This window comes from Polyergus mexicanus, unplaced genomic scaffold, assembly GCF_030449975.1.
Source record: "Polyergus mexicanus isolate NDT 795.1 unplaced genomic scaffold, iyPolMexi1.0 SCAF_17, whole genome shotgun sequence".
NCBI classification, from domain to species: Eukaryota; Metazoa; Arthropoda; class Insecta; order Hymenoptera; family Formicidae; genus Polyergus; species Polyergus mexicanus.
The window spans coordinates 326,671-339,126 of NW_027223337.1; the positions used below are offsets into that span (position 1 = coordinate 326,671).

A 12,456-nucleotide genomic window follows, 5' to 3' on the forward strand; every position below is an offset into this window, starting at 1 on the left:
AGATATAGGTCTAGATCTAGAACTGTAAGAGGTCTAGGTAGGTCTAGGCGCGCAACGGAGGCCGGCGACCGGCATTTATGTTTGCATAGCACAGCTGATCGAGCTTTTCATCCGTTAATTTTGTCAATCCGTTTATCAGGATGGGTTTATCTTTAAAGACGTGGCAATTCATCGCGATCTTACCCCCACCAATCGCCATTTTAAATGGCTCAATGTTAGATAGCAACCGCGGCATTGACACGCATAATTGATAATTGTCGATAATGCCGTGCTTACACAGATAAGGCCCTTATTTATAAAATTACGTTAGCTCACGAGTATTACTCGCCACACGAATATGCTGCGACGCGATATGGGGATCCTCAAGCAATTCTGTAACTGCAGGATTCTGCGCGACAGCAGGATTCAGACCGAGGATCTATGGGTGCGTGATGGAAGGATTGTGAATCCGGAGAGGATCTTCTATGATGAGAAGATCAAGCCAGATGTTAGGATAGACTGCGGTGGCGCCCTGATTTCACCGGGATACATAGATGTACAGATCAATGGTATTTAATTTTCTTAAATATACTATTTTTTTTTGTTGTTAAATAAAAAATCAGTAAGTATATCACGTATAAATTGGATCTTTAAATGCAAAATTTAATCTACAAAATGTAGATTGCGAGTCACAGAAACAGAAGAAAAATTGTGGATAAAAGAAAATTAATTCTATCGTGGTAGGAAAGTGGAAAGTTTGTCTCTTCTTTTTTTCTCTAATTATTTTAAAATTAATGCAATAAATCGTCTAACATCTTATAAGAATTATGTGCTTTATAAATAAATGGATAAATTAATATTTGTATTAGGAGGATTTGGCATAGACTTCTCATTCAATGTTGACAATGTGGAAGAGGGCATTGATAAAGTAGCAAAGGGATTGCTAGCACATGGAGTAACATCTTTTTGTCCTACTCTGGTAACATCTCCTAGCGAAGTATATCACAAAGTATTACCAAGAATAAAAAAACGAAATGGTAGTAGCCATGGTGCTTCTGTATTAGGTGTTCACATAGAAGGGCCATTTATTAGCCCAAATAAGAAAGGCGCTCATCCAGAGCCTTATATTAAAAAACTTGATCAGGTAACAGAGAGATACAATTAAATCTGTTATGATTTATATCTGTTCAGAATAGATCTGTAAAATATTATTCAATATGTTATTTCATATATTTTTTAATAACTATATTACTATTTTAGGGATTTAAATCGGTTATTGATATGTATGGAAATCTAGACAATGTATGTTTGTTCACGTTAGCACCTGAAATTCCAAATGCTACACTTGTTATTGAGGAGTTATGTAGAAGAAATATCAAAGTGTCTCTTGGTAAGACAAAGCTCTAACATTTCAGCAATAAAGTATTTATTTATCATGCTATATTTAAATATATAATATATCTTACAGAGATATATTTTCAATATAAAAGTTACAAAAAATTACAAAAGTTAAGAGACTTTTGTAAAGTTTCCTTTTAGTACAGTTTATATGTCATATATTTTAGGACATTCTATAGCAAATTTAAATGAGGGAGAAAAGGCAGTTAAACATGGAGCGTCATTTATTACTCATTTGTTCAATGCTATGTTACCTGTAAGTTATAAAATATAAAGTTCTATATAAATGACTTTTATATTTTAGAAGTTTAGAAGAATCTCGTATAGAAGTTTTTAAATTTTATCTAGTTTCATCATAGAGATCCAGGATTAGTTGGTCTCTTAACGTCCGATCAAATACCATCCGAAAGAATTGTTTATTTTGGCATAATCTCTGATGGGATTCACACTCATCCAGCGGCGTTACGGATCGCTCATAGAACGCATCCCGAAGGTTCATACTTCTTGATCATTATATGTATAGACACTTGCCTCATAATACAATGACAATTTTTGTGAGATTAAAATTAAACGGTTTTTAAGGTCTCGTACTTGTAACAGACGCAATATCAGCGTTGGGTTTGGAGGAGGGAATCCATCAGCTGGGACAATTCAAGATAGAGATACGTAAAGGATGCGCCTACGTCGCTGGAATGGACACTCTGTGTGGTAGCATAACCGAGATGTCCAAGTGTGTGAGACACTTTAAAGATGCTACAGGTAAATTAAAAACATTATAATAATTAAATAATAATAATAAAACAAATATCATTAAGTATGCAATGTGTGTGCACAATACTTGATGATATAATTGCTTTGTGTAGGTTGCACAATAGTCGAAGCCTTGGAAGCGGCGACTTTGCATCCTGCGAGAAGCCTTTGTATCGATTCCTACAAAGGTATTCTTAATTTTGGAGCCGATGCCGATTTTATATTACTAGACGAAAAGTTGGAGCTCCTATCAACGTGGATTTCGGGAGAATGCGTTTATGAGAAGATTCCTGGCAGTACAAAACAACTGGAAGCGTAAACGTAAGTAGATATCCTGGTACAAATAAAAAATCAGTTGTACAAAACAACTGGATATTCTATAATTCGGCTAGTGTACATAAATCGACAGTGACAAGTCTACAATATTGTTATATTTAAAAAGCCTTAAACTTACTTCAGACAATAACTTTTGTATGTTACACTGAGATTTTACTACATTTATACTTATAGTTTTGCACTTGAAAAGAGATTATTTATAGAAAAAAAAAAGATAAAATACTATATACTATATAAAATTTGAAGATTTAATTTCTTTTATTTTTCCGGGTATTGCCTCATGTGAAATCTAAATTTATAAAGACACTATATGATGCCCGTACAAGAGTGAACGTATTTTGCTAAATGAAGGATATTAGAAAAGTTATAGTATTTTCATGTACTCTTTTCTACTAAGATGTAAATATGTAACAATAAATGTATTGTTTTTTAATTTATAAACTTATACAGAGCTTCTCTATGCTCCTTTCCATTTGCATTCTTGGCAAGATTTTCTTTAACTATGTCGGTTTTTGCTTTACTTATTATGTCCTATAAAGCATAGAGATGTCAAATAACATAGTTTTAATAGTTTAATGCTACAAAAATATTTTTACAGAACTATTTTTAAAGAACGATTAGGAATTGCTACGCTACATTAAATTAATCTTAAAGTCTCATTATGTATACTTACAAATTTTATATTAATATATATAAAGCTTTTTTTATACGAGTTTAAATGCAATGAATTAAACGCTACTTAAAAGGAAGAAAAATATTAGATTTTCTGAACAATATTGAAATTTTCACATCACACACACACACACACACACACACACACACACACACGTTGCGTTGCATTTAATATTTGCTTATAGTAATTTTAATATTATGTTTAAACTGTTTTGTGTTGTATAGTATAATAGATTTTTTTTAAATGTAATAAACTTTGATTTTACCTACTCTTCGCTGATGCCTTTTATATATGAAATTAGTAATGGTTAATAAAATAAAATAATCAAATAAAAAAAGAAAAAAAGAAAAGAACAGAACAGAACCTGACTAAATAATGTAAGACAATTAAAAAAGCAAGAGAGTATGTCTTAGTCGATAAATCATTATGTGCGTATGTAGTTGTCACTAATTGATGAAATTAATAAACTGCATCCTTCAAGTTACAAATATATGTGGAGTGCTTGATGCCAAATGTATGCGCAGGGGGGATGTCAAGAAGTACCTAGAATACAATGATTATGTTAATTAATTATATTAATTGTCAATACATTACACATATAACATTTTATTGTTATGTTTATGTATCTTCTGGTACATAAACGTAACTTGTTTGCTATGAAATATATAATTTATATATTTTTATATGTTTCATATATTTGCTATGTTTTTTACATATATTGTATTTATATATATATATATATATATATATATATATATATATATATATATATATATATAACCTATATTTATAATTAATACATCTTATATAAAATTATATATATATATATATATATTTATTATATATAAATATATATTAAAAACATTTATAAGTAATGTACATTTTATCTACGGCGGTACCTTTTCCGGACAATGCGCTCCGGGTCCCGGGATCTGCAAATGATCATCGGGCAATGGGAAACGGGCGCTTATGCTATACGCCGGACTTTTCGGTCTGATTGCATCCGGTCTGATGGTCTCGTATGCACCTGGCCCGGGCACGAGAACGCGATCGTCCGTAAAAACCTTTTGCCTACCGGATATCGAGTAAGCGGGCGCCGCTTTCTTATTACCTTCCTTAGTTGTACCGAGGGCGGAGGGGATGTTATATATATTAGGCGCTGAAATGTTCAATCGTGGATCTATTTCTTCAGAAATTCGGTACTCGCGCAAATAATTACATTATTTCTCATAAACCATTTCATCCACCATTTACGTCGTATTTTTTTTCTTTTTTTTTTTTTTTATACGTCTAACATGTTTTATATCTTTCCGTAAAATGGAATTGCATCCCATCAAATAGATATGATATAGGTGGAACCAAGAGGCGATAAAAAAAGATCAAATTATAGCCAATTACTGCGACAGACTAATTCAGTGCGTGACATGTCAATATACAATATATGCGAATATAAAATTGCTACGATGTAACATGCTTCGATATAACATGCATCATCGGCGTTTACCCTTAATCCTTGGGGCTGAAATTGTTACATCGGACTGATTATTTACCTGGAACATCGTCTGGTCTGCTCATGGGCGGTCTGAGGCCAAAAGTAAATTGCAATGCTTTCTCCAACAAAAGCATTGCTTTTTCCGGATTGTATTCGCCAGGACCTGGAATGTTTTACAATTGAAAGATAAATTAAAAATTGTAAATTAGATTGTATGTGCGTGAAAATCAATGATAGATTATTGATAAAAATAAGATATAGAATATTGATTATAAACTTGAATAATACAACATTGAATAAAATACTTGATAGAATACTTGCAATAATTATAATTATAATACTTGTAATAATTATAATATTTACTTATATATAAGCAATTATAAATATTATAAATATTGTATATTATATATACAATATATATTTGTTTTGAAACATTAAATACTTGATAGAATATTTGTAATAATTATAATATTTGCTTTTATATAGCAAGTTAAAACAAATCTTGTATAAAAACCAAATTTACAGTGCAAAGATAGGGATTTGTTTTACATTATTATATAATGTGAAACAAATCCCTATCTTTGAATATAACATATATGTATATATATATATATATATATATATATATATATATATATATATATGTTATATTCTAAATTTTGTTTTATAAATCTATAAAAATTAATTCAAAGAGCAATAATAAAATAACGAAATGCACCTGGTATAGCATCCTTCTCGTGGACTTCGGTTTTAACGCCGAAGCTATATTGCGGTGAGTTAGATATGTTTACTTTCTCGGGACTGTACGTACCGGGAGCTGTAAATGAATTATAAAATATTTTTGTATTCTTGAAAGATATTGATCATATTTATCACATTTACATCCCGTGTGCTAATACTAAAACACATATTTAGGGAAAGCATACATAATATTTATAGAGCATACGTAATATTTATTACACATGTTTTATCACAATAATATCTCATAAGAATTAAAATATTAAAAATACATAGAATTTCACACATTGCATTTCAAAGATTCTAAAAATCCACCATCTATTTCAGTACCTATTTCACTTTTTTCTTGTCTTCTCACATATATATACACCGGCATACATACATTATTAGTATTGATATTATTATATACAATGGTTTTTCTGTAGATTAGTAGGATAAAGCATTTAATGTACCTATGACATGCCTACTTTAGACTCACAGTATAGATAAACAAGAAAGCAAGACAATGGATTACATTAACATTTCTTCAACTCACACCGATTACCTGGTGTATCGCTAGACCTATGCAAGGGCTTTCTGTTACCAAAACTGAAATAGGGTTTATGTTCCAAATGTTGAGCTTTTTCCGGATTGTAACTACCAGGGCCTACCGAAGCAATCAGATTAAATTAATATTTCTCATTTTAATTATATTCTCGTTTATATTAAATCATTAGAAAAAAAAACGGTAGATTAGTTTTCCGTTAGTTTTTACACCATTACCTGGTGTATCGCGATGATTATGAAGAGGTTTTCTACTACCGAAACTGAAATAGTATTTATGTTCCAGATTTAGAACTTTCTCCGGAGTGTAATCGGCAGGGCCTGCCAAAAGCAATCAGAAAATAATATTCATTATTCGATTATTATCTTTTTTTCCTACTATTGTACTGTGTATAGCATTAATCCGCTTAAAAAATGTTTACTAAAGATGCAATGTTAAAGCTGGGTTAATCCACACACCGTTACCTGGTGTATCTTTAGGTTTATCCAAAGGTTTCCTATTACCAAAACTGTAATAAGGTTTATGTTCCAGATTTAGAGCTTTCTCTGGTTTGTAATCAGCGGGGCCTACAGAGGCGAGGTAATCAGAAATTAATGTTGTTCTATATATATTTACTGTTCGCACATATTAAATTCTCTCTTCGCGTGTTAACGATACGTCCAAGAAAAGTGTATATCTCGGAAAAAGAGATTTATCCAGATGACTCTCACCTGGATTGTCGTTCAGTTTTCCCCGTATTCCTCTCCCAGTCAAACTGTATTGCGGTCCCTTGTCCAAGTTTACTTTCTCAGGACTATACGTGCCAGGCGCTGCGACAATACGTATCAAAAATTAATAATTCCAAGAACATCGCAATCGCCTTTTGAGGAAATATCAAAACATACCGGGAATGTCGTCAGGCTTCAGTGCGATTCCTTTGCCAGTCAAACTATACTGCGGCCCTTTGTCCAAATTTATCTTCTCTGGGCTATAAGTACCAGGCGCTGTGTGAAAAAAATAAACATATAGCTGACATATAGTAAGTTTATGTTAAAAAAGATGTGATTTTAATTTTAAATTTCGCGATATGGATTAGTATATATATTAATTATACCTGGTGTATCGCTGGGTTTATCGAGCGACGTTCTAAATCCGAAACTGTACTTTGGCGTAGTATCCAATTTCACCTTCTCAGGTGAGTATGCACCTGGTGCTGGAAATAAATCTCTTTTGTTACGCTGCTTTATCTAAAAAATTACATATTTTACGTGCATTTTTATATACCTGGTGTGTCAGCAGGTTTCTCGACAGGCCGTTTACCGGTCAAGCTGTACTGCGGTCCTTTATCCAAATTCACCTTTTCTGGACTATAAGTTCCAGGTGCTGCAGAAAAGAAATAAATGCATACAATAATAATTCAACTTGTGTTGAAGTAAAACATGTCTTAAATTACCTGGTGTATCGCTGGGCTTGTCCAGAAGGGGTCTAAGACCGAAACTGTATTGCGGCGTACTATCCAATTTTACTTTCTCGGGCGAATATGTGCCAGGTGCTGTGAAAATCGTCTTGTTGTACTACTTGCTTTAAAAAGATACGTATTTGACGCGTGTTCTTATAGATACCTGGTGTATCTGTGAGTTTTTGAATGGTTCCCTTGCCAGTCAAAGTGTACTGTGGCCCTTTATCTAAATTTATTTTTTCTGGACTATAAGTACCAGGTGCTACAAGATAAAGGCGAGATGAGAATATGCGATGAGGACTTATGAGTTTTATATTAAATGCAATGTATTATTTAATTACCTGGCGTATCGCTGGCTTTGTTTGGGGCGTGCTTAATTCCGAAACTGTATCTCGGCGTATTATCCAATCTGACTTTCTCAGGGGAATATGCGCCGGGCGCTAAAAACCGCGTTGTTGTATAATTTATATTTACAGATTACATATTTCTCTTCACATGCATAATTTTTATATACCTGGTGTATCCGCGGGCTTTTCGGAAGGTCCTTTGCCAATTAAACTGTATTGCGGCCCCCTACCCAAATTTACCTTTTCCGGACTGTAAGTACCCGGTGCTGCAAGATAGAAACAAACACATGCCATAATTAGTATGAAATAATGTTATAATCGTCTTTAATATATTATGACAATAATATATTAATTAGCCGGAGTATCATTAGGTTTCTCCAGAGAAGGCCTAATTCCGAAACTGTATTTCGGCGTAGTATCTAATTTAACTTTTTCGGGATTGTATGTTCCAGGCGCTGAAAATCACTTTTTATATAATTATTCATCATTACATTATATCACTACAATCCGTATTTTTTAATTTCTTTAGCATTAAATATAACTATAATGTTTGTCTCTGAATCTTATTCTAATATTTAATTATTTCATTCTTATATTTAATACGTGACAGTTGCATTTCACTAACACAATCTGTATTGTATATAATATATCTATATATTAAAAAAGATATTGTATAAATTACAATTTGCGTAAATACAAATCTACATCTATGGCTTTATCATACCTGGTGTATCGGCGGGTTTTTCGGTAGGTCCCTTGCCACTTAAGCTGTACTGGGGTCCTCTATTCAGATTCATCTTTTCGGGACTATAAGTACCGGGCGCTAAAAAAAAAGAAAAAACAAATATAATGTTCGGTATTCAACAAATCATAATAAATATACTATACATACCCGGTGTATCACTCGGCTTCTCCACAGCGGGCTTTAGCCCAAAACTGAATTGTGGTGATGGATCCAGCCTCACCTTTTCGGGACAATATGCGCCTGGCGCTATCCAAGAGAAAAAAAAAAATCACTGGGTTTTTTTTTTTTTTTCTTTACAAAATAAATACGACTATCTCTATGTACCTGGTGTTTCGTTACATTTCTCGATTCGGCCTTTACCGATTAAACTGTATTGAGGACCCTTGTCCAGGTACACTTTCTCTGGACTGTACGTTCCGGGTGCTACATCAAAATGAAACAGAAAGAAATAAAATAAACGGCAATAAATGTGTTTATGACGAATGTGTATACATGGAAAATAAAACGTACATATAAGATCTCCTTTCTTCTATCTAATAAAGACGAGAAGGAATATCATAGATCGTTTAATTACTCGTAACTAATATTCTTTAATCTTATAAAACACTACTATCAAAAAAAAAAATCTCTTATAATAATTCTATATCTATGTATCTATTGATACATATTTTTATAAAATAGAAATAAAGAAAATTTATATATTTGTGTAATATGTCGAACAAGATTAAAATTGAATGATTTCAGAATACGCGCATTCGTTCGTATTCAAAGAGATTTTAAATTATACTTTGAAATCTCGACTTTCTCCTTCGTATTACCTGGCGTATCGCTCGATTTATCGAGCGATGTTCTAAGTCCGAATGTGAACTGCGGCGTACCGTCCAGCCTCGTTTTCTCGGGATGATAAATACCTGGAGCTAGACATACTTATCGATAAATTTTACAAGTTTCCAATTTCCGCGAGCGGCTATTTTCTACTTGCATTTATCGCCAAGTCTCTCTAGATTAATAGACATGGAGAAGGATGGATATTAACGGGAGATGTGGAGTTATAGAAAAGGGGGACATTCAACATATCGCGAGGCATGCAGCAACAAAACTTACTTTACGATAAGCGATACTACTCTGTCAATGTTTTACGTATGCAGCTAGCATTTTTAATTACACTCTATCAATTTAATTGCACATTTCTAAATATCGAATACAATGAGAAAATACATTTTGTTACCTACTATATATTGTTTTATATTTACCACTATATTAATCAATTCTATATTATATTAATCACAATTATTCTTAGCTACATCGTAGATATCACATGTGCATAATTAATTACTGTGGGAGAGGGAGAAGACTCGGAAGTAGAAATTGTTGCTACTACGATCTTACGAGAGATTTACAGTGCGTCTTGATAAGTTCATTATACGTTCAAATCGCTAAATTACGTGAGTGAATGTTTATACGTTAAAAAAAAAACCACTAATCTGTACCTAAACAGTGATTCTTCGGCGATAATAGTTTCGTATATCGATTTTTGAGGTGCTACTCCTCAACTGAAGTTCCATGTGGTTAATCGCGATTGCGGTGTGGCATCGATTATCCTAAACACTACACATACACACATGGTGTCTATATAATAATATAATGTAGCATACATGAATTTTTTTATGATTTATATATATATGTATCAGTCTATTAATTATTAATAGAGAATTTTTATAATATATTATACTTTGATAATTTAAAAAGACAATTTACTGATAAAAATAATATCATTCCTTGTGTACAATAAAAACAAGAATGTTATTTTAAATAGAAGAAATTAAATAACATTCAATAATTATTATAATATTAATATACAATTTTAAATAATGCGATTTTGTATGATTTTTATTTTGTTATGATACATCATTGGTGAATTTCATTAATATACAGAGTTGTAATCATGCTAATTTAACGTTGTTTTTAGTATTTTATTATATTTTTTTGCGAATATTTTTACGCGCTTTTCTTAATATTTACCGAAGATTAGCATACAAAATATTCGAACCACGATTATTTAAGTTGCATAATTACCAGGAATATCACTCAGTTTTTCCGACACAGCTTTTACACCAAAAGTGAACGCTGCTACTATTTTGCAGGAGAGATTTACGATTTCAGCGCGATAGTCGGTCGGTGCTACAATTGAGATGCAATATTTCATGTTCCGATATTTATTGTGACATAATACGACGTAAGTGGTGTCTCAATCGTGTGTATTTGTTCATATAAATTTTCTTGATTACGAAAAGGAAAATATTTTTGTTGATGATATTCATCGCAATGATTTCTATTTAAAAGATATGTGAAATTATGTATCTTAAATATATAAAACGATATAAGCATCTTTTAAATAAATTAAATTGTGTAAATTCTATATTTAATAAAATAAATATAATTGTGGACGGGTACGGCACATTTTTTGTGAACTTTTAGAATCGCGCGCCAAATGATTTTTAGAGTTTCTCTCAACTCTGTTGAAAAATTGTTGAAATCTCATGTTATTTAAAATTCGACTTACCAGGTGTACAGCTAATTTTCTCGAGTTGCGTCTTAACGCCAAAGGAATATTTCGGCGAGCTATCCAGAATTAATTTTTGCGCCTTCTGCGGATCATAATCGCCTGGTGCCGGTGTAATTTCCGGTTTCGTCGATTTCGTTCGGCCGTGCAGCGACAAGGCGGGTGCGGCATCCTTTCCTAAAAGATTTTTATAAACTGCTATGTACTACCGCGTTATTTATAAAAAAATTTGCATATATTTAAAATATATTAATAATAATTAAAAGATTTTCATTATATATAACACAAATATTGTAATTTTCATAAAAATATTTTTTGTACAATTTTTTATATATAAAAAGCATAAAAAAAGAGGCACTCAAGATTAAAATATCCCAGTTTTAAATTTCAAGAATTAGAAATTTTTCACATAAATATTATAATGCAAAGCTTACGTTGAAATACCAATCGAAAATTAATGTTGATGAATTGAAATATGTATCGTATTTAAATCAGGTCAATCTTTTTTAAAATCGTATACATATCGATCGCGTGTAGAGTACTATTCAGCTACAGAGTGAAGAAATTTCGTGAACGTTGGCTATTAAAATGTATCATTCTTCTGGAATATCAGGTTTGGAGTTTGGTCGATACCTCGGCCGACGCATAGCGGAATTTGCAAGTTCGCGAAGCAATGGCGCATTTATAACGCACATTATAACTCATCTCGCTCAATCTTAATATTATTATTGTATGTATCGTATTTCGTTTTGTCATAAAAATAGTAGCTGTTGTTCACATATCACTTATTTTAAGTCAAAATAGATTCTAGTTAAACATTTTAATTAAATCTGTTAAGCGAGCATTTTGTATCTAATTACTCATATTTTAAACATTTCGATTAAAATTTTGTAAACGAATATTTTATTTATGTGACGTATTTACCTTTTGCATTAAGTCCAGAAACATTGTATTGTCCAGGGCCAGGTCCAGGGCTATTATTCTTCGTCGAGTGCCTGAACATTTTTTTAATGACATTAATGATTTGTACGTAAAATTACGTTACGTCTGCTTTCAAGATTTGAACGAAAGAATCGCGAGTTATATTAAATAACAACAATCATCACTTTAGATTTACAATATGAAACCGTGAACAGTTTTATTCTTCCGAATATAGTGCATTATACATATATACATATACAAAAATTAATCTATCGAAAAATTAAATTGAAATGATCAGTTCTACCTGCTGCCAAAAGAAAATGCTGGCGCCCTTTCCCGTTTAGAATCTGGAACTGTTTTTCCTGTAAATGTAACATCAATTATCATATTATATAATGCCATAGACCTACATATTATCGAAAAAAATTTAATAAAAAGTATTTGCGTAACTAACTTAGGCGAGAGAGATATCGCAAAACGACATTATTATTACGATGCGGAAGTACGATCGTCTCTTTAATTATAAAGTTCC

The 12,456-nt window shown here is 31.9% G+C and overlaps 2 protein-coding genes across 5 annotated transcripts in view; one reads left to right on the top strand and one right to left on the bottom strand.

Annotated features, from left to right (window-relative positions):
• LOC138940760 (N-acetylglucosamine-6-phosphate deacetylase) lies at positions 1 to 3,740 on the top strand. 3 transcript variants are annotated; one of them, XM_070309947.1, is made up of 8 exons: positions 1 to 548; positions 849 to 1,123; positions 1,240 to 1,369; positions 1,545 to 1,633; positions 1,726 to 1,870; positions 1,960 to 2,136; positions 2,241 to 2,448; positions 2,767 to 3,738. In XM_070309947.1, the coding sequence occupies exons 1-7, from the start codon at positions 338 to 340 to the stop codon at positions 2,444 to 2,446; spliced, it is 1,233 nt and encodes a 410-aa protein (XP_070166048.1). In that variant the 5' UTR covers positions 1 to 337; the 3' UTR covers positions 2,447 to 2,448; positions 2,767 to 3,738. The 3 variants fall into 3 exon arrangements, with proteins under 3 accessions (XP_070166048.1, XP_070166049.1, XP_070166046.1); XM_070309948.1 differs by having other exon boundaries at positions 852 to 1,123; positions 2,241 to 3,740; XM_070309945.1 differs by having other exon boundaries at positions 2,241 to 3,739.
• Positions 3,214 to 12,456, bottom strand: part of LOC138940757 (uncharacterized) — a 9,762-nt gene continuing 519 nt past the window's right edge. The window contains exons 2-24 of one of the 2 annotated variants that reach the window (XM_070309937.1): positions 12,229 to 12,286; positions 11,928 to 11,998; positions 11,004 to 11,180; positions 10,517 to 10,621; positions 9,259 to 9,366; positions 8,765 to 8,863; positions 8,588 to 8,686; positions 8,420 to 8,518; positions 7,863 to 7,961; positions 7,690 to 7,788; positions 7,512 to 7,610; positions 7,343 to 7,441; positions 7,174 to 7,272; positions 7,004 to 7,102; positions 6,795 to 6,893; positions 6,621 to 6,719; positions 6,375 to 6,476; positions 6,129 to 6,230; positions 5,911 to 6,012; positions 5,347 to 5,445; positions 4,687 to 4,791; positions 4,036 to 4,295; positions 3,214 to 3,679 (exon numbers count right to left, since the gene is read on the bottom strand). In XM_070309937.1, the coding sequence (XP_070166038.1) occupies positions 3,596 to 3,679; positions 4,036 to 4,295; positions 4,687 to 4,791; positions 5,347 to 5,445; positions 5,911 to 6,012; positions 6,129 to 6,230; positions 6,375 to 6,476; positions 6,621 to 6,719; positions 6,795 to 6,893; positions 7,004 to 7,102; positions 7,174 to 7,272; positions 7,343 to 7,441; positions 7,512 to 7,610; positions 7,690 to 7,788; positions 7,863 to 7,961; positions 8,420 to 8,518; positions 8,588 to 8,686; positions 8,765 to 8,863; positions 9,259 to 9,366; positions 10,517 to 10,621; positions 11,004 to 11,180; positions 11,928 to 11,998; positions 12,229 to 12,286 (2,462 nt within the window). In that variant the 3' untranslated portion in view covers positions 3,214 to 3,595. Of the gene's footprint in view, positions 3,680 to 4,035; positions 4,296 to 4,686; positions 4,792 to 5,346; positions 5,446 to 5,901; positions 6,013 to 6,128; positions 6,231 to 6,368; positions 6,477 to 6,620; positions 6,720 to 6,794; positions 6,894 to 7,003; positions 7,103 to 7,173; positions 7,273 to 7,342; positions 7,442 to 7,511; positions 7,611 to 7,689; positions 7,789 to 7,862; positions 7,962 to 8,419; positions 8,519 to 8,587; positions 8,687 to 8,764; positions 8,864 to 9,258; positions 9,367 to 10,516; positions 10,622 to 11,003; positions 11,181 to 11,927; positions 11,999 to 12,228; positions 12,287 to 12,456 lie in introns of both variants that reach the window. The other variant, XM_070309935.1, reaches the window with a different exon arrangement.